At 34.0% G+C, this 23,154-nt stretch overlaps 1 protein-coding gene across 1 annotated transcript in view; it reads left to right on the top strand.

The window, feature by feature from the left end:
* Positions 1 to 23,154, top strand: part of LOC115891946 — a gene marked incomplete at its 3' end in the record, with an annotated part of 189,922 nt that overhangs the window by 43,290 nt on the left and 123,478 nt on the right. The window contains 4 exon segments of the mRNA XM_030912557.1: positions 13,194 to 13,326; positions 15,625 to 15,837; positions 18,198 to 18,353; positions 21,768 to 22,010. Of these exon segments, the coding sequence (XP_030768417.1) occupies positions 13,194 to 13,326; positions 15,625 to 15,837; positions 18,198 to 18,353; positions 21,768 to 22,010 (745 nt within the window).

Genomic DNA, 23,154 nt, shown 5'->3' with positions numbered 1-23,154 from the left:
ATAAACAAGATGGTATTTTTTGGTTTCTGAAACGAAATTAAGATTTAACTTTTTAATGGCCAAAAAGCAAAAACAAAAAGAAAATTGATAATTTTAATATTCCTTGTTGCCACCTCTAGCCTTTATGCAAGCTTCTATTCGCACTGTCATGCTTCTTATTAAATTATCAACGTTGTCTTGGGGTATGTTTTCCCATTCTGCTAATGCGGCATCAATAAGCTGTGCAATATTTCCTGGATTGTTTCGACGAGCTCTAACCTTTCTTTTGAGCTAGTCCCACAAGTGTTCGATAGATCTGGTGAACATGCAGGCCAGTCCAAACTTATGACACCTTCCGTTTCAAGACGTTCTCTAGTCACTCTGCTGGTATGGGGAAGTGCACTGTCGTACAAGGAATTATAACCAATTGTAGCTCTCCAAAGAACTAACGATTGGGTCTAGCACTAAGTCAACATATTTCTGACCCGTTAAAGTTTGTTGAAGTGGTAACAATGGAATTTTTGCTCCCAGCATAATACCACCCCAGAACATTATAGTTCCTCCTTTATATCTTGGTACAGATTTGGCAGCCTGAAGTCGCGCTCGTCTTTCTGGAGCTCTGAGAACCCGAATGCGATGGTTATCTGAACTTAGGCCAATTCTGGTCTCATCCGAAAAAAGAATATTTTGCCAATTCTCAGTTGTCCAGTTTTGATGTTGAAGGCATCAATTTAGCCGGTCAATTTTATTTTGCCGAGATAACTGTGGGGTCCGTAACTCTCTCCTACTGTAAAATCCTCGAGCATGAAGCCTTTTTGTTATGGTTTCAACTAAAACGTTCACACCTGTAGCTGCCAGAAGTTGTCTTTGTAGCTCTGGATGAGAAACATTGGGATTTATTCTAGCAATTTGGCCCACAAGGCGGTCTTGTTGTCAAGTTGTGACTCTTGACAACTTTGTCTGGACCTATCCTTGTGTATTCCTAATTCCAAGTACTTACAACCTAACCTAACCTAACACCTTGGGTAGCGCCTACTATCTCTGCTACGTCTCTTTGGAGCATTTCTTGTTCGGTGAGAGCAATAATTTTTTCCCTCTGTACATCTGTTAATCGAACATAAGACATTTTTTTATTTTTTTGGATCGAATTAAAATTACGGGACAATCGTGATTTTACTACTGAACACAAAATTCAAAAGAAAATAAATCGCAGCAGTCGTTTATTCTTTATTATCATGTTTATTTACAACAAAAAGCCTTATATTAAAGTCGTATACCAACTTTTATCCTTGTAAGAAATTTAGTCAGAAATAAATAGTGATTCCATATAAGTTTGGTTGTGTGTATTTTTAATCAAGGGACTTAATTTTGGGAAAGAATTAATGTAAATGTTAATTGTAGGTAGCTTCTACGTAATGACAACTTAGCTAGACACCCCCAATATCATGCATTTTTTTTGGGGTAAACATATTTTTATCTGACCACCAATCACTAAACAAGCGCTATTTTTAAAAATTCCTTAAAAGTCAATCCCAAATCAATCCCAAATTACAACTCAAAATAATCTGTTCACACCATCCTGTTTCCCTGTATGATTCATATCGAATAACCTAATGACCAGACCAGACAGACTCTCAACATTTCGATATTATCACCACTCTGTATGTCTCCTATAAATATTTTATTGGCAGACACATTATTGTCGACCAAACTCCATCACTTACCACAAGCTGTATTTATAAAGGTTACATAAAAGTCAAAGCCAAAATAAGAAGACGCCTTAAAATAATCCATTCACATCCATCCCGTTTCCTATGTGATTCATATCGAAGAACCCAACGGCAGACACTGGCAGTGGTACTGTATTTTCTTCGCGCGCCCGACACTTCGATGAATATCAAGTACCGCCGCCGGAGAATACTAATGCGAGTTGGTCCGAGGTCAAAATTTGAAGATGTGGCCTATATTCAGGCAGAACAATAAAAAACTTTTTTTAGACGACGGTAATTGATAGCGGTTTTGTTTAACGGCACACACAACAGGTTTTTACGGGCGAGATGAAATGGATAAGAGAGGTTGATAACTAGTACATAAAAGTATGATTCGTATGTTAGACATCCCATTACTTTTTTACTTTATTAAGTGTAGCATGAAAAAAAAATTGAATTGATAACCTATATTTTATTTGAATCGGACTTCTGCTTGAATCTTATTATGATTAGTCTGTATTATAGCGACTCTGTCTATTGTAGAATGCCACGCATACCCTGGACCTGGACATCTCACAAACATCTTAATATTAACGCTACTGCGGTGGTCAGATCAAATAAAGTGTATCACTGGTTGCTGGTTGGTGAGTTGGATTGGTTGGAGTTCGGAGTACCCAACAAATTTCTTACAGTGTGTAAAAGCCTCCATAACAACCACAAGTCAAGAGTATCATGGATCCCTGAACGATCCTTTCCTAAAAAATACAGGAGTTAGTCAGGGATGTGTCTTAACGCCTTTCCTATTCAACATATTCATGGCAACGCTCTCCATTATAGTGGACAGCAAACTGCAAGAGAAAGGATTGGGCATTAGATATAGATACGACAGCGGTCTGTTCAACATAAAAAGACTGAGAGCAAAAACGTACGTACAAAATTCATCACAGAACTTCAATACGCGCTCTCAATGACTGTGCTCTAGTTGCAAAAACGTTACAACAATTACAAGAAATGTTGAACACATATACTTGGGCATACGAGGCTTTGGGTCTTAAGCTAAACATCGACAGAACCAGAAGCATGTGCACTCCCCCGGAAGATCACAACAATGCTATAAAAATCGGAGAAGGACTATTAGAATATGTAGCAGAATTCAATTATCTCGGCAGTTTGATTTCGGAAAAGACCAATATCGACTCTGAAATTCAGCACAGAATTAGCAGCGCCTCAAGAGCACTCTGGAAATTAAGAGACAGGGTTTTCTACAATCATGACTTGAGTACAAAAACGAAACTTGCAGTGTACCGAGCAATTATAATCCCCATCATGTTATATGGGAGCGAAACTTGGGTGCCGTACCGCCAACACATGAACGTGTTACCCAAGTTGCAACAGAGACACCTTAGACAAACTCTTAAGAATCCGCTAACTGCGAGACTATTGAAGTCATGGTTATAAAATCCCGCTCAATATGGGCTGCTCACGTATGCAGATTGCAAGAAAACCGCATACCAAAATCTCTGCTTTACGGTGAGCTTGTAGACGGTAAGAGAAGGACAACTCAAAAGATACAAGGACATTTTCCACGAAAACTTAAAGGGGATTAATATGCAGAATGAGAAGCAGCTCAAAATAGAACTCAATGTCCGGAGTGCGGTAGGCAGATAACATCACGTATCGGGCTTTTCAGTCACAGAAAATCTCATGAAAGAAACGCCTTGCGAGACCATCTTCTGATGCGTGTCAAATGCTCGTCAGCGAGTAATGGCAAGATGTATGTATGAATGGTTGGTTGGATGGTTGAGGTGGTGAGTGCGACCATTTGTCAAACTCCAATTAACAGAGTTGCCATTTTGATACCACTCACTTTGATGGGATGTTAAGGGATGGGAAAGTTGGATTGTTAACTGTTTATAACCATTCGGTGGCATTAAGGTAACGGGTGACTTCCGTTGTGCTCTTCCCGGCAACATCTTCAAGGTTTACAAAGCTGTAACCTCCGAGGAAACGATTGCGTGTCCTAGACAAAGCCGGGCAGCGGCACAAGAAATGCTGGACCATTTTCCCTTCCTTCAGATCCTTGCAGCTTCGGCAAACGTCATTAAAAGGGATGCCTATTCTCAACGCATTTTCACAACCAATTGGCCAGTATCCCGTATATACCGCCGAGCCTGGCGATATCCTTACGCGACTTGGTTATGAGCTCTCCCGATTTCTTAAGGTCGTGTTTGAGCCAAGTTTTCCTGGCGGTCGTACAGGTGCTTAAAGTTTTCCATCTACTGTTTACCACAGACAGAAAATGGAGGTAAATGTTTTTTTATGCCATTGAGGGTAGTAAAAACTTCTTCTGATGCATCTAGCCTAAGGCACGATCCTCGCCTTGCAAGTTCATCAGCGCGTTCGTTCCCTTCGGTGTTCCTGTGGCATTGATCCCAAAGCAAGATTATATATATATATCACTGATTACTTTGTACAGAAAATAGCGCAACACGCGCAAGAAAGAGAAGAATAAACAAAACCCATGAATCGATGAATGAGAATGTCACGACATCCTTCTGAAGGATATAGGACAGACGAGATAGCGACTCCAGTGTCTCAGAAAATTCTTGATTTGTTTTCTTTGATATATTATATTCTGTAAGAACAGTATTTTATTTATTTTCTTCTAGTATTTTAATATTTATTCAGATTTCCTGATGCCTTTAGTGAAATAGAAATATTTTTATCATTTGTAGCAGGTTTATTGTTTTTGAATAATTTTAAGAATATAACACTACCGAATTATCAATAACCAGTGTACTATACTATTAAAAATAATCTTTGCTTTTTAGTTTCAACGTTTTGTGTTGTTTTTATCGATTTAGATTTCATATTTAAGCTATTTTTATTACTTATATACTTATAACTAAGAATATTGTGATAGAAAAGAACAATAGATCAAAACCCCTTTGATATCAAGTAATTTATTTAATAGCAATAGTCACATGAGAAAAAACAACTGTAGTGTAATATTTTTAATATTACCATCACAATCAATGTCTTCGAAATATCATCTGAATATAATTAAGAATTTTTAATTAAACCAACTGAAATTTCTTGACATCGGCCGGCGTCACGAAGGTCTATTACAGCCCAGCGAAAAACTAAGTCAACTAGTTGGATGGACCTCGCGAAGTTAGTTCATTGATCTTAGAAGGCCTCTTCTAGAAGAAGCAGTATGACTCGGTTGATAATCCGATGTTGCCGATTCCCTATTATTTCAACCGTAAACTACTGAAATGAATATTGATAGTGGTATAAAATGTGCTACACTTTTACGTACCTCTCCAATATTTCCGAATATTTATTATATATATTTATATTAGTAAAAGAAATATTTAAAAATATAGTTATAAAACTCTTTTGGTTGGTTAAAAATTTGTATATTAATTATACACTGTTTATTATATAGCATTGAGTTACCGTTCAAGACATATTATTACATAAAATATATATTAAACAAATATTATTGTACTAGCGTGTACCCGCGACTTCGTTCGCGTCGAATTAATCATTTGTAATGGTGATGATAAAGCAAAGCAAGAATTTCCATTAACATACAAACTGGATAAAATTTTCTCACATTTATGTCAGCATGAGAAAAAACAATATGGCGATATTATTATATAACTTGGTAATATTAGGAGGTAGTTTCATCTCGTTGGAATTTAACTTTCGAAAAATCCGTTTGTAAATAATAAGCTTTTTACGTCAAGCAGTTTAAGCAGAAGCGTGGTTAATCAATTACCTAACTTTTTGGAACACCATGTATTATTTTTTTAAAAATTTCAAAATATGTAAAAAAACAAAATAAATTATGCGTATTTTAAACAACAAACATTGTAATATTTGAGGGGCGTTTTCACCCTCTTGGAATTTGAGATTCGAGAATTCCCTCCTTATCGAACCTCTACACCCCACAGTCATTCCGTTTGTCAAAAATCAGCTTTAAACGTCAAGCAGTTTAAGCAGAATCGTGATTACTCAATGGTCATATTTTATAAAGTACCCTGTATAAATTTTTAAAAAATCTTAAAATATGTAAAACAACAAAATAAAATATACGTGTTTAAGAGTTTTTCCGAAAACTCACCGGTTTTTAAATAAAAAATATTCTAATATTTGAGAGGTGCTTTCAACCCCTTAGAATTCGAGTTTCGAAAAATTCCTTCTTATCGAACCTCTACACCCTAAAGTCAATCCGTTTTCCAAAAATCAGCTTTTTACGTCAAGCGCTTTAAGCAGGATCGTGATTAATCAATGACCAGATTTTTCGAAACACCCTGTATACATTTTTAAAAAATCTTAAAATATTTAAAAAAACAAAATAAAATATACGTGTTTAAGCGTTTTTTCGGAAACTTGACCGTTTTATAAATAAAAAACATTGTAATATTTGAGGGGTGGTTTCACCCCCTTGGAACTGGAATTTCGAAAAATCCCTTCTTATCGAACCACTACACCCTAGAATCAACCTGTATGCCAAAATTGAGCTTCTTACGTTGAGTGGTTTGAGCAGGATCGTGATTAATCAGTGAGTCAGTCACTTAAGGATTTTATACATTAGTATAGACAAGGTAACTGGTTAAGATATCTATATGTATCAGACAAGAACAACTTCTTTAAATTATTTTCAAGCTCTAAAGTTGGCTATTAATGAGTAAGATCAAATCAAAATTGAAAATACCAATTTTCTCTTAAATTTTCATATTCCGATTATGTTGAATAGCACTGCATTTTTATTATTACACAATTTGATCAAACATTTATGGTAGACTTTTAAACCATCTATAATGTCATTGACCTGAAATTTCGGCTGTCTCGGTAGAATCTGCCTTAACGGTAGATGGATAATCGCTGAAATCAGCAGGAAATTATTCATAATCTTATATCATCATCGAATTATGCCTCCAACTTGATGATAATTAAAATAACGCTATTATATTTAAGCATTAACAAAAAAAACATGGAAGAAGTTTTTTAATTTAAAAAAAACTTTTTTTAAATTGGTAAAAGAGCTTCTTTAATTCTGATAATATAGCTAATGGCACAGTAATGATACTACTACTACTAATGAACACTTGAAAATCAGAGTTCATTGTGATTTGTTATGCTTATTCAATGAGATGAATGGGGAAATATGCTTAACCACTGTTTACACTGTTTTACCAAAATGTATTATTTAGTGTTAATTTTGCTGAAAACTTTTTGTCTAAAACAGATTATAATGGACCATTTTTAAAATAGCCGAAATTTATTTTTTTCGAACTATCTAGTAAGCCATAATTTTTTTCAAAAATCAGAGTTATGACCGCATATTAATGACCCCACAAAACAGCAATTCTTTTCTCATTTCACCGACTCTCTATCTTCAGTAGTTTTCGAGATACCCATAGAAAACATCGTAGAAAACTCACCCTGTATACAGTAAACAATGGCATACAGAACCTAACACAAGACATACATGAATATAACTAATTTTCGTCTAAGATAATGTACATAACAGAAACTATGAATTTTGACTAAATGTTTTGAATTCTCTTAAACGTAAACTTTATTATTTTTTTAAATTATTGTAAATTTTGATACATGAAATATATTTGAATTCTTACCTTATCTGCTAGAAGTAGGGTTTCCATAAGTCCGGATTTACTGAAGAAATTCTTAGAGCATTCGATTCTTAATTTCCCCTTTAAAAAGTTCATAATAGTTCATTTTCCGGATTTTCTCCAGATTTCTGAGTTAACTTGTCCGGAATTTCCAAAAGCTTTTGTGGAAACCTTAGTTAGAATGTTTGTTGCCACTATATTGTGCATCAACGAGGAAAACTTACAGTACATTCGGCGAGATTATCAAACAAGGAAAGCTCCTTCTCTAAGCAATAAATCTTCATAACTTACAATAGCATTATTTTCATATACAGACAAACATTCAGACACGGAAAACTTTAAATCGTAACTTATCTAAATAAAGCAGGAGTCGGGATAACAGTACTGTTCTGCATCCGATCGAAAAATTGTACGAAATCGTGGAATATATGGACTACTAACGAGACTCAAACACCTCCAACGCCACCCAGCACCAGGAACAATCGTGAGAAATGTACCGCTAGGGTACTATCTCCTCGAGGCGATTCCTGCATTTCCTTCCCCGACCTACCATTACATGCAAACGAATACACATCGCCATGGGTGCCCGCCATTATTGCTGTATAGCCCTATAACTTTAGACTTTTTTAACAAAAAGTTAACGGCCTAATAATGAACAATGATAATTATAAAACCGATGTATTAACCTAAGCAACCTGTGCGACATACTAAGAAGCTGTAATTCTGGGAACTGCACGCATGGTCAGATCGTTTCTTAACGCGAACTAGAGGCTGCTTTGGTTAATAACCCGGCTATCTCTCGAAGATCCCTGAAAGGTGGTTTAAAAATAAAAAAAATTATAAATATACTGATTGCACAAAATCAAACTTTGATGAATGAACAAAAATGGCCTAACTGGGAAAATACCACATGCATACGAAATGATATGGCAAGTGAAAACGATAAAAATTGTTGCCTCATTACGAGGCACTAGCCATTGGTCAGTGTGGATCATGTATCTGCCATTTCTAATTAATTCACATAATAGAAGGCCTTCTTATTCTTTTACTTATTTGAGATCTAGTCGATCTGCTAGTTTTAAGATTGCCTCTGTAGGAGGTTTTGGGAGATGGACTGTCAACTGTCTTTCCATCTTTTTGGAGGTCTTGTTCTAGTCTCTTACCCATGGGTTTTCCTTCAAGAGCTATGCGTGGTAGCCTGTTTTCTTCCATGCGTTTTGCGTGTTCGAACCATTGTCTTTTTCTTTGCCTACCCCATCCCACTACGGCCTGTAGTCCACATTGTTGTCTGATATTTGTGTTTCCTAATTCTGTCTCTTCTAGTCTTCTCCATTATGGTTCTTAGGCTAGTCTTCTCCATTATCGTTCTTAGGCTTCTTCTATTTCAGCCACTCTTAACATGATTTTGGTCTTCTTTATTTCCTCGCGGATTTCTATGCCATATGTCATTATTGGTCTGATGCAGGTCTTATCAATTTTAATTTTGTTGTTTGTTCGCATGAAGGGGTTTGTCTATTACTATTTGCCTGAGACATCCTGACATGGCCGTTGCTCTGTTTATCTGGCTTCTCAGGTCTTTCTCTGGGTCATGGTAGTACGACATATCTATTCCTAGGTATCTGAACTGTGATACTTGCTCAATAATTTTGTTTTCTACTACCAGTTTGCATCTTACCGGCTCTTTAGAGAAAGTTAAGCATTTAGTTTTTTTCTGTAGAGATAATCATATATTCAATTATCGGCCTACTTGATAGAATTTATGAAGCTGTCTCTGCATATCGTCCTCTGTCTCCGCGATAATGGCTGCATCATCATCAGCGGCACACACTGCTAGCTCTGTTGTGTCCCATTCGATAACCGATATTCATCGAGGTCACATTTTCTATGATGATGTCCATTAAGAGATTGAATGAGAAGGGACTAAGGCTACTCCTTGTCTAATGCCTCCTGGTGTTGGTATGTTTCGTGTTAGATTATTCCCTGCTTTCTAAACTTACGGTTTTTGTATAGCAAAGAGTATTTGTATAGTAGATAGTTAAATAATTAGTAACTTATTGTTATTTATTAGATATAAACTTCTGTATTAGAGATGGGTAGGTCCGGATGGATATGAATACACGGACCTCTCTCCAGTGCCGATACTATTGGATGCAGATCCGACTTAATATCGACCCCTATCCGGGGTACTGCAATGCTGACAGCCAACAGGCCACCTTGTCGGCAGATATCAAAAACATAACGATGCAGAGAAATAAATCAGTATTGGAGAGTATTGGAATAAAGGAATTCTAACTGCTGCTGAGTTGCATTTACTGTTTTTTAAGTTTTCTTTCGTGGAATCTTAACCGTATTCGAAATTATTTTGTATTATTTGAAATCTGTATTGTGTAGTGTTGTTGCTTTATTGGAAAGCAACAACACAAGTTTAAGAAATTATAGAATAAGTTATGATTGTAAAAATATTATCTGTTAAATGCTGACCAATTTAGACCTCGAGTATCTTTTATTAGTAGGTATGTAAAGTTCGCAATACTTTTCCTTATAGTCACAAATTTGAACCTGAGGGTACCTCTCTAAATAAATAGAACAGCTAATTACGTGATAAAGATTTGGGAAAACGCAAACATCAGATTTCTCTAACGGACTACAAAATTTTTGAACGCGGATTGCTTTATGCAAAACAAAATGTAGATAAATTAAAATTAAAGGTTAGAATGATACAGATCCGGCAAAACTGGAACCTGGATGAAGGTCCATGAAGCTTGATGTAACTCCGGATCCGACTCTTAAAATACCGGACCTACCTCTCTCTATTTTGTATACGTTTATAAGCACTTTGCACAATCGGTGTATATACGCCTTTAGTTCTTAGGTTGAATTTTCTCTAAAGTTATTGGACTATTATACAATACTATATTTCTGTTTCTTCGCGCAATTTATGTTCTCTGTAATAACAATGCGGCGGAGTTCAGCAGGATCGCTGCACAGTCAAGGAACTCGCTGAGGACGAATCTTGCGTTCCCGTTAAGATGGATACCTTCGATTATTTGGGTCAGTACGACCACAGAGAACATATTCAAAAGAACAATAGATTTAATTATAAAGCAAAGATAATATAATTTATATACAAAATTATCTATATATTATATATCAATAATTATTATAATTATTTAAGCCGCAATTATATTCGATTTTCGTATAAATTTTAATACGAAAATATGTTCTCTTGCGAATTCCTGCAACCTACATATTTTTTACTGGTTTGAAGACTAATAACTTTTCGTCTGTACCTGCATAAAACTACTAAGTAAAAGAGTATACATTTACGACGTTTTTTTACGTAAAAAAGGTCTCTTGGTGAAAATCGACGAAAAGTAATTGTCTATTTAAAAAATATGTAGATGGCGCCCTCTACACGTAGGAGTCATGTTGACAACAAAATAAGATTTCTCATATTAAAAACTCCCAGATACCAATTTTCATCCAAAGAACATACTTTTATACGAACTTTTTTACTTATTTTATCTACATACATACATGCTGGCATTACTGGCTGACGAGTATTTGACACGCATCAAAAGATGGTCACGCAAGGCGTTTTCTTTCATGAGCTTTTCTGTTACTGAAAAGCCCGATACGTGATGTTATCTGTCTACCGCACTCCAGACATTCAAAAATCTCATTACTTTGTTGCCTCTTTACTTTTTGGTTGTCGCTGTTATCTGAGTTTACAATTCTTCTCCGTTGAATTCTATTGTGAACTGCTTCTTCCCAATGATTCTGCATGTTAATGACCTTTAAGTTTTCGTGGAAAATTTCCTTGTACCTTTTGAGTTGTCCACCCGGCCTCCTCTTACCGTCTACAAGCTCACTATAAAGCAGAGATTTTGATATGCGGTTTTCTTGCATTCTGCATACGTGACCAGCCCATCTTAAGCGGGATTTTGTAACCATGACTTCAATACTCTCGCAGTTAGCTTTTTCAAGGACCGATACGTTTGAGACATGATGGAACCACCGGATTTTTAAGAGTTGTCTAAGGTGTCTCTGTTGCAACTTGTTTAATGCGTTCATATGTCAGCGGTACGGCACCCAGGTTTCGCTCCCATATAACATGGTGGAGATTATAATTGCTCGGTACACTGCAAGTTTCGTTTTTGTACTCAAGTCATGATTGTAGAAAACCCTGTCTTTTAATTTCCAGAATGCTCTTGAGGCGCTGCTAATCCTGTGCTGAACTTCAGAGTCGATATTTTCTATTATTTTTTATTTTATCTGCTGCCGAAGTTTTCCGAATACAGTTCGGGCCACCCTGTATAGCACTCTTGTTAATTACAGTTAAAATTAGGAAATCTATCTACTATCTACTAGTTAATTAAAATTAAGAAATCTTCCTATCTAGTAAGTACAAAAATTAAATAAATTTTAATATAAATGATATTCGAATTAAATCATGATAAAAATAGTTTTCTCTCAAACTAAAAAATCTTGAAAAAAAAGTACTTGATTGAGCTATAACTATTAATACTTGAATAATTTTCATTAGCTAATAATTATCAATATTCATAATTAAACAATTATAATAAGTGCATCAAACATGTTCTGACATAGCGCGAAATATCCCGAACCTATATAGTTTCGGTTTCGGCAAAATTGCAGCCGAACTAAGCCGAAACCCGTTATTTTTGCAGAAACCGATATTTCGGTCCTACATTACTTCTTCCTCGTCCCGTTGGTACTTTAATACTCTTTTCTACCTACGCTTATGGGCGATCCTTAAATTGAGTCGTACTAATGGTCGTACTGAGCAGAATTCCCTGTTTTATTACTCCGCACCATTTAGAAAGAGACTTTTGTTCTGCCAACAACTACTATATTTAATACCATGGTACTTTAATACCCTTTTCTACCTACACCTATGGGCGATCCTTAAATTGAGTCGTACCAAAGTCGTACACGGGTCGTACTAATGGTCGTAGCGAACAGAATTTCCTGTTTTATTACTCGCACCATTTAGAAAGAGACTTTTGTCGTACCACAGATTAGGTATCCTATAAGTATACAGATAAAAATCTTGTCCCTAATTCGTGGTACGAAAATTGTTTTTTATGACGATGTGCAAACGAGTAAAATTTCCTGTGCGCAAAAATAAACTCGCGTAAAATAACAATAAACAGCGTAATAGAGAGATATCGCTGAACCGAATAGCGTGCATGGACGTTAATAAGGCCAGGTGTTATTTCCTTTACGTGAGGTGGTATTAACTCTCTTCATTTATAGTTATCGGATCGGAAAGGATTCTGTTCGCGTCGCGTCCGCTATTTAAACTTAACCTAACTTTGAATTTAAAACTTTGAAATTGTTTTGTTTACTAGGTATTTTAAAACTAAAGGGCTAAAGTGCTTATTTCCAGTGCTTTATTGTTCAACGTCTGCCAGTGGGTTTAGGGCAACAAGCAACAAATTCTCTTAAAAGGGCTAAGTCGTCATCTGCTGTAAACCTAAGCATCTTTCGAAAAATTGACTCGCGCATATCGTAACCATGACAAGGTACGCGTAAATCCTGCATGACGCTATTCGGTTTTCCGATATCTCTCTATTAACTGTGCCGGTCAGGCGCTGTGCACAATTTTAGAGGCCATAAGTGGGCGTGCTATGTGCGCAAACTAGTAACCTAACTAGTGCCCGATTCCGAAAATTCGAACCACGAAAAACAATAAAGAAAAAACAAAGATTATAATCTGCTGTGGTCGTACCAACAACGACCAAGTTTAAAAAGTACTATAATTATTATTTTAATATATAAAGTGTCATACATCCATGAATGGGCGTAGCTTAATAAATGTCTTTTATTTTCAGATATCAATGAGTGCGACGATCCTGCCATTGCTGCCAGATGTGTGGAAAATGCCGAGTGTTGCAATTTACCATCTCACTTCCTTTGCAAGTGCAATCCTGGATTTCGAGGCGATGGAGAGGTCCAGTGCCTCGGTAAGTTTTATTGCTTTCTTTGAATAATGTATTAATAAGTATGCTACTTAAGCTCAAAATATAAATGTTTAATTAAAGACTTAAAAAAATTATTTGTCTTGTCAAGAACATTTTATTTTTAATGTTAATGCAAAATACATATATTTTTATCCACAACATTAAATGCAGAGTAAACATAATTTTTTTATTATATAAGGATTGTTTCTCGACCGTACTTTTAGTATAAAGGATAAAATATCAGGTTATATCGGTCTGTTTTCATTCAATGTCACTCATTTATTCATTAAAGCCTCTATATTTCGTTAGTGGTTACTAACATCATCAGGAGGTACCAAGCTACATGAAACATTATTTTTTACAACAAAGCAATCCAGTAAACAATGCAAATATACAAGATAAGTTAACTACGTTAGTTACGTTTACGTTAGTTTAACTACGTTAAGTTAACTACATTAGTTACGTTAACTCTTATCTTGTATATTTTGTATTGTTTGCTGGATTGCTTTGTTGTAAAGAATAATGTTTCTTGTAGCTTGGTACCTCCTGATGATGTTAGTAACCACTAACGAAATATAGAGGCTTTAATGAATAAATGAGTGTCATTGAATGAAAACAGACCGATATAACCTGAGATTTTATCCTTTATACATAATTTTTTATTTATGTCAGAATGCCAGTTTTATATCCTTTTAAATTATTTTCCAATTTATAAATAGATAGGTGTTTCGCAATTTTATCCTGAATTTAATTTCTAAAGTTTCATTCAGAACCTCGCAATTAGTGGAATAAATTAGTGGTTTCAATTCCACTTTTTATTTTTTCAGTTTTCAGTTGTATCCATAGAGAAAGACTAATATTTAGCTTATAAAACAATCAATTTTTGATTTCTAACCACAATTTTTCACAAGAGGATAATGAAAGACCAAAATGACATTTCTCGAAAAGTTTGAAGTATAATTAGTGGAAAATATAAAAGTTTAACAACTTTTTCTACTAATTGAAAATGTCTAGCACTAATTTTGATGTTCTATGTAAGCATTCAGAACGTCAAAATTAATAATAGTGGAAAATAAATCAAAATACAGGGTAGTCCGAAGTGTATTCCGGAAATTTCGGCAACATATTCTGCAGTCAAAAATAAGTAAAAAGGTTCGTATAAATGTATGTACTAGAATGCTCAGTTTTGAAGATACAGGGTGTAGAAATTTCTTTTTTATTTTGATTTTTTCCAAATAATTTCTGAAGTAACGTCAATATTTGACTGAAAATTGGTATCTGGGAGTTTTTTGATATGAGAAATTTGATTTTGATGTCAATATGACTCGTATTTTTAGGGGGTCGCCACCTACATCTGTTTAAACTATTTTGAAGAGTAATAACTTTTTTTCCGTACCTGTATAAAACTACTGAGTGAAAAAATACACATTTCCGTAATTGTTTGCGTACAAAAAGTCTCTCAGGAAAAATCGCTATGAGCAACCGTTGTCAAGATATTTAAAATGGAAATAGTCTATACATGTCATTATTGACGAAAAATAAACATGTTGTGTAAATATTTATTTGACTGAAATTATAAATTTGGAAACTTTTTATTTTTTTAAAATTAATCATAAATTTTTCGTCGAAAAATGATGACAAAACAGTTTCTGTTGAACTTTTGGCACAAAAACATTTCAAATTTATGATTTCAGTATAATAACTATTTAGTCCACTTGTTTAATTTAAATCAATAGTGACAGGTATTAATAAATACGATTTCAAATATCTCGAGAACCATTACTCGTAGCGATTTTTACCAAGGGATCTTTTTTACGTAAAAAACGCCGTAAATGTATATTTTTTTATTCGGTAGGTTTATACAGGTACGGACAAAAAGTTATTACTCTTCAAACCAGTTAAAAAGTATGTAGGTGGTGCCCTCTACAAGTAGGAGTCAGATTGAAATCAAAATCGAATTTCTTATGTCAAAAAACTCCCAGACACCAATTATCATCCAAATATTGACGTTACTTCAGAAATTAATCTGAAAAAATAAAAATGAAACTTCTACACCCTGTATCTCAGAAACTGAGCATTTTAGGACATACATTTATACGAACCTTTTTACTTATCTTTAGTTGCAGAATATGCTTCCGAAGTTTCCGGAATACAGTTCGGACCACCCTGTATATTATAGTAAAAAATAATTGCTAATAGACACACTAATCAATAATCCTAATATTCATAACAATAATAATTCTAAATAATTATAGAAATAATGAAATCGTTTACTGTAATTAAAATTAAACATATATTTAGATATCGACGAATGCCAACAACCAAACATCTGTGGACAAAACTCTCTGTGCCAAAACACCCCCGGAAACTATTCCTGCGTATGTCCGGAAGGATTTTACGGTAACCCCTATGACGGATGCGTGGATTTAGACGAATGCCAACAACCAGGAGCTTGCGGACCAGGTGCCATATGTACGAACGTAGTGGGAGGCAGGCAGTGTCATTGTCCACAAGGTATAATTTTAGTTAGGTTTAAGAAAATGCTAGACATTAAAAAATATAGCTGTAAGCAAATTTTTTATCTACACTCAAAAATACCCTGTATTTACCGATTGGGTATACAGGGTGTCCCAGGCTGAGCGTGCATTACTAGTTTCTAGATAACTATAACATCTAGCTCGGAGATTTTTTGCACATCATAGTTTCACAATGAGATCTATCGATTAAAAATATTTTCATCATGGCGACACTTCCGGAAATACCGGAAGTTGACAGCAACTTTCTTATTTTAAATAAGTGCCCCCATGTCAGCTGCCGCCATTCATATGACATTTGAACAATTTTTTTGACAGGTAGTTTTTTCGTCCAAAAATTGTAAATATTTTTTTCTCAAAAACGGTTCATGTTAGATATAGAGTGTTTAACATCAGTATTCATAGAATTTTATAGAGAATTTAAGTATGTAAAAAAATGGGGGCACCCATTTAAAATAAGAAAGTTGTTGTCAACTTACGGTATTTCCGGAAGTGCCGCCATATTGGAAATATTTTTAATCAATAGATTTCGTTGCAAAACAATGGTGTGCAAAAAACCTCCGATCTAGATATTCTGTTTCTCTAGAAAATTTTAATATACCAGGTGTTTGCTCATCTCTTATTCCAGGTATCCATTCTGTATAGTGTGTTAGGTCTATCGATAAAGTCCTTGGTACTTCTGAATCTTTCAAATCGTTGAACATATAGATTCCTTCCGTTACCGATTAAATCCGTTTACTCTCAAGAATGTCAAATTTGACATTTAAAGTATTAAATGGCTAAAAAGTGGGTTTACTGGCCAAATTTTGGAAAAGCTTTTGTTTTTTTAAATTAAATTAACTTTAATGAGAATGTTATTGCTTCCTTAAATTTATACAGGGGTACCAAAAAGTGCTGATTTATTTTAATTTTATATAAAAACTTCGTTATTTCAAATGCAACACCCTGTATTTTTTAAAGTAAATCGAAGCAGATTAAATGCTATTTCAAACTATATTATGGTTTCCTATACCTATCTAGCTCAGATTTTGAATAAAAAACGATTTTTCAATAAAATGGCAATCAAAAAGGCCATGACATTTTTCTAGTGACAGTTATAGTAACTATTTTCAAAATCGAGATTAGTTTATGCACATTATTATTTAGATTTGTAAGAATTTACTTAAGTTTACTACAATAGTTTAATAAGTAACTATTCATTATTTTATCAAGAAAAATAAAGCAGTATCTGCTGGCGTTACGAATGGATATGTTACTAGTAAATTTATTTTGTGAAGAAAATTGCTTCTTGTCCTCAAGGGCTTATGCTCAAAGATATTCAAATAGGAATCTTCCTGATAAACGTTCCTTTTTTTGAAAAACTACTTGTCCTATATCGCAGAGCTAGTACGGTGGTTAAAAAAAAACTATTAGGCAGAAACCTGTCGTTAGAAGTGAAGAAAAAGAATTTGCCGTAATTGGCTCTTTTATAGAAAATCCCTATATCTACAAGTCATCGTAAAATAAATCAAAGAACTACTTCTTCGTTTTTCTTCATACAATAATAAATGCGTACCTATTCAATAAATATTATTTATTAAACTGTTGTGGGTGAATCAAATAAAAGTAAACTGGTATAAATTTAAATAAAGTCCATTAACTAATTTCGATTTTGAAAATAGCTACTAACTGTCACTAGAAACTTGCCATCACGAGACTAGCACTCTTGGTTGCCATTTTCTTGAAAGATTGCTCTTTATTCAAAATCTGAAATAGATAGGTATAGGAAACAATATAGTTTGAAAGAGCATTTAAATCTGCTTCGATTTATTTTAAAAAATACAGGGTGTGTTATTTGTTAGTTTTTATGTAAAATAAATATTTAAAATACACCAGCAATTTTTGATATCCCTGTATACATTAAACGAAACAATCAAATTTTTCAGTAAAGTTTATTTCTTTGGCTTAAAAGTCATCACAAGAATTAATTTTATAAATCAATGTACAGAGAGTTGACAATGTTTTTTATTATAACATGCATATTTAAATATCTTTAAATATCTCAAAAACCAAAGCTTGTAAACATATTTAACCCTTATAATAAATGTCTTATCTTGTGTCCAAGGATCCAAATATGAAATAAAATACCGGGTGTTCCAAAAGAAAAATATAACTTTGGTGTGGATCTTACTTCTGACATATCCTGTACATTTCAAAATAATTTTAAATTATGCACATTGTCTTCCCACATATACCCATAAAATATTTTGTTTGTACATCTTTCCGTTTTCGGATAATCAACCGAGACGAATGAGGTGCGCCACCCTGTACATATTTATATATAATATTATGTTTCTTCAGGTTTCGAAGGTGATGCTTACACAACAGGCTGCTTAGATCTTAACGAATGCGCAAGAAGTCCCTGCGGTCGGAACGCCCTCTGTTCCAACTTGGAGGGTAGTTTCAAGTGCTCGTGTCCTCCAGGATACCTAGGTGACCCCATGACAGACTGCTCAGGTATATATCATCTCATCATCTCATTTATAACACTGGTGTACATACATGTACATACGAATAAACGTGAGTTAGTACCAACCTTTAAAATGCAATTTTTTTGTATTTTAAAGATTTGTAAATAAAAACAAACACGTGAAGACTGATTTTCTTCTTCCCAAATTGTACAAAATATGTGTATATTAGTTTAACACAATAAATATCTAAAACTGTAGAGAAGATGACCTAGAAAACCAAGTAGAATTATTGCAGATTTATTTGGACTAGGAAATCAGTTTTGTATTAAAATTAATATTTGTATATTATATTTCATAACAAATTAATAATTAAATTTATAATATATCAATAAAAACTAATTTATGATACTAAGAAAATATTTATTTTTACTAAAATTACCCCCTAACTAGTTTTAAGTTCAACTAAAATTAATAAATGCTTTAAAAATATAATGATATAATAACGCCACAATAACTTATTTGATATACTTAATTGTGTGTATTTCACCAATCATTGAAGAAAATTATTTCTTCACGTGTCGAACTAACTCATCGTTTATTAATGGGAACTGCTTTGATTTGTTACTTAGCTAAAAAGATCTAACAATATGTTTTCTTTATTAAATACACACCAGATTGATGATTTTTTTTCTGTTACAACACGAATTATTTTAAAATATGATTTCAGTTAGATTCATTATTTTAGAGACTTTTCATCGTTCAATCTATTAATTGTCTATTAGTAATGCTGACAGATTATTAATTTAAATACGATTGTAAAAATCACTAGATTTTTGGTGTTTACAAAAGTACCCCATCAGACTTTCTTAAAATTTATGAAATATGGTTTGGTGCCTTAATTTTGGTATGCTAATAATATCTATACCTAATGACCAGTGCCTGGAAAAATCCTGGATATTTTGCCACTGAAACATAAATCTAAGTTTAAAAAAAACACTTTTTTTTGTAAAATGCCACTGCGTTAAAATCCAAACGGAGTTAGTCAAATTTCCTAATGAATAAAAAGACACTGACTTTCTGAAAATAGTTACATTTTAAATAATTTTCTTCATTCTTTTCATTTTTTGCTTATGACCACTGAGGGAGATATACTTTCTGAAACACTAAGTATTTTCTGGATAGGAAAATTTCTAATGTTCTAGTGAACCGATTTTTTAAGCATTTTGTAGCTAAACAATTTAGCTTTTTAGAATTTCATTCTAAATTAAAATGGAAGTTCACATCTGTCAGTTATACGAGGAAAAACAAAATGTTGATATTTTGGTGAAAGTTTGAAACATCCTGTGGAATTTGTTAACAAAACAAGGGATTTAAAAATAATTTTATTAACTAGATGCATCATTTCTCGATAGTTTGTTTTTTGATTCTTCTCAATAGCTTTATTTTTTTGAGATATTCGCCTTTAAAAAAGACACTAAAATTTTTTCGCAATTTTTATATTAAAACTATGCCTTTGCTTTTGGTTCTCTTCGACAGATCTATAAAATAGTGTTTATGATTTATATAATAGCATTGTTATTGAAAAATAGTATATTGTTTTATTAGGAGCAAAAATGACATTTTTTGCGGCGAGGCTGTACGTTTGACATACAGCCGAGGCACAAAAGTCATTTTTACTCCGAATAGAACATGTTATTTTTTTTTCGAATTTTTAAACAATTTTAAACATTCCAAATAATATAAAAAAATTTAAAAGTCATACTTGGTCATACTTTGTATGTAATTATATTATATCAAGAAACTATGGTTACGCTCGTTGAATTTGATACTTTGTGCCAGTTAATAATATATTTCCGTACTTTTATGCTTAGGCGTTAAAGTGCTTTACTTTTATGCCTAAGTGTTAAAATGACTTTTTTATATTGTCAACAGTCATGATACAAAGAAATCAAGGTATGATATTGCGCAGGTCGGTTACTACGTCACAGGTGATATCGACACCATTGGTCGGCACGTACCGCGCGCCAATTTCAAATCGTCAAATTTCAGATCTATAAAATAGTGTTTATGATTTATATAATAGCATTGTTATTGAAAAATAGTATATTGTTTTATTAGGAGCAAAAATGACATTTTTTGCGGCGAGGCTGTACGTTTGACATACAGCCGAGGCACAAAAGTCATTTTTACTCCGAATAGAACATGTTATTTTTTTTTCGAATTTTTAAACAATTTTAAACATTCCAAATAATATAAAAAAATTTAAAAGTCATACTTGGTCATACTTTGTATGTAATTATATTATATCAAGAAACTATGGTTACGCTCGTTGAATTTGATACTTTGTGCCAGTTAATAATATATTTCCGTACTTTTATGCTTAGGCGTTAAAGTGCTTTACTTTTATGCCTAAGTGTTAAAATGACTTTTTTATATTGTCAACAGTCATGATACAAAGAAATCAAGGTATGATATTGCGCAGGTCGGTTACTACGTCACAGGTGATATCGACACCATTGGTCGGCACGTACCGCGCGCCAATTTCAAATCGTCAAACTTATGACACATAATAAATGTGAAAATGAATTTTCAAAAGTCAAGCTCAATGATTTGACATAACTTTTGAGGTTATGTCTTAATTCTTATCTATTTTAGGTCTTTTTTTATTAGTGGCAATTGAATATAGATTTTTTATATGGCGTAGTGACGTCACAGGTGACATGCGCAAACTGAACAAAATTGGATCGATTGCAATCGATCATACCTCATTTTCTTTGTATCATGGTCCACAGTTGTCAATCACGTCGCAAAAATTAACACTTTTGTGACGTTTGAAAAAAAATTGTTATTGTCTGTTAAGTTACTCAAGAAGAGATGGTTTTGACTCCAGAAGTTGGTCTCTACCAGGTTCAAGTAATGCAACAATAGTGGATACAACTTCTGAACTTAAAACCATCTCTGCTTGAGTAATTCCCAACAAACAATAAAAATATAACTCGAGAAGATGTACCTAGATGATAAAATGATGCTTAAATTCCTTGGTTTGTTAACTTAATTTCACAAGCTGTTTCAAACTCTCACCTAAAATCAACATTTTGTTTTTTCTCGTATAATGGACAGATTGAAACTTTTTTTTAAACGTTTTTAATTTAGAAAGATATACTAAACAGTCGAATAATTTAGCTACAAATTGCTTAAAAATCATCAAAATTGACCCACTAGAACAAACATATTAAACTTTAAAATACACCATAATTTTATGGTGCCCGTTTTTCGTACCGGTGATTGTATATTATAGTTGGATCCCATGTTGTAACAGAAAAATAATATTATTTTATATCAGTGTTTTTTCGAACATAATCAAAGCAGATCTCAAACCAAACCCAAACCACACGCCTTCTAAACCCAAATAACCACGGCGCCATGGAGCCTTACTAACCCCCGCTTTCGCCCCGGGCAGACATTAACGAATGCCAATCGAACCCTTGCCCCGCCATCGCCACCTGCCTCAACACTAACGGCAGCTACACGTGCCGGTGTCCCGAGGGATACGGCGGCTCCGGCTCGGAGGAGTGCGTGGACGTCAACGAGTGCGGCAAACCGGGCGCTTGCGGCATTAACGCCAAATGCATCAACGTTCCCGGCTCATACAAGTGCCTCTGTCCCGCCGGATTCACAGGCCAGGGACACCTCTATTGCGAAAGTTAGTTGCGCACGGCATCCGTGCATTGTTGCGATTGATCTCTTTTCTAATTGTTGTCTTTGGTATCGTTGAATGATCACGATATGTTTATGTAGACGTAGCCTGAGGAATGCTGATCCGATTTGCTTATTGAGGTGAAAGTCTAAAAAGCTAAGAGCATTAATCCTTTTTATATCGCTTGTTTTTTTCAAAATCTATTAATGTACGGTGTGCTCTATTTTGGTGGCAAATGAGGGTTATGTGAATTATTAAAAGAGAGAGAACCTTGCAGTTTTCACGAACAAAATTGTTATACTTAGTCTTCTTAGTTAGGCAATGGCGCATATACGGGAGGGGTAATGGGGGTAGTTACCACCCGCCAAGAAAGTGGTTGACGAATAAGATAAAATGAAATATAAAATAAATCTATAACAAAAGAAATTATTAATAAAAATCAAAATAGAAAATTCAGACAAATCCAAGTATATTCTTTTCCACAGTTACAAAACATTTCAACGCAAATTTAATTTAAACCTATAGTATACTGCCACTATCCCTCCTAGACTTATTCTATACAGTGTGGCCCAGAAATAAGTACAGATATTTTAACTGGTAGTATACAGGGTGGGCCACTAAAAACTTACAATGGCTATAATTTTTAAACCAAAAAAGATATCAAAAAAATAAAAAATACAGTTTTTGGTTTGGATAATATCGAGGGGGAATATATATGACGTATTTTTTGAACCACCCCGACCTACCCCTAAGGCGGCACCACTACTCACTTGAAAATCTTAAATGGTAACACCCCACGTGTGATCATAAAGTTTTTAGGGTGAAATTGAAAAACTACCCCTTACACGAAAAATTAGGTGGACATTAATGAGAAAAGTAATTTTTTCAGCATAAGTTACAAATTGGGACCCAGCTAAATGAGGTTTTTCTCAAACTACCCCGACCCACCCCTAGGTGCCACCCCCTCACTTCTAACCTCAAGATAGCGATACCCCACTTGTGACACCTCTTTCGACTGTCATAAAAAAGAACGAAAAAAATAGAGCCTAAAAATAAAACAAAAATGTCAAAACGTATCAAAATCAATAGAATGAATTATTTTTGTATCCATGAACCATTGCGGGAAAAAAAAGATGGTACAAAGAAATTT

Source organism: Sitophilus oryzae, unplaced genomic scaffold, assembly GCF_002938485.1.
Source record: "Sitophilus oryzae breed Bouriz unplaced genomic scaffold, Soryzae_2.0 scaffold_1207_pilon_pilon, whole genome shotgun sequence".
Classification (NCBI taxonomy): domain Eukaryota; kingdom Metazoa; phylum Arthropoda; class Insecta; order Coleoptera; family Curculionidae; genus Sitophilus; species Sitophilus oryzae.
The sequence above is the reverse complement of the archived record's forward strand: the minus strand, read 5'-3'. Positions and strand labels throughout refer to the sequence as shown.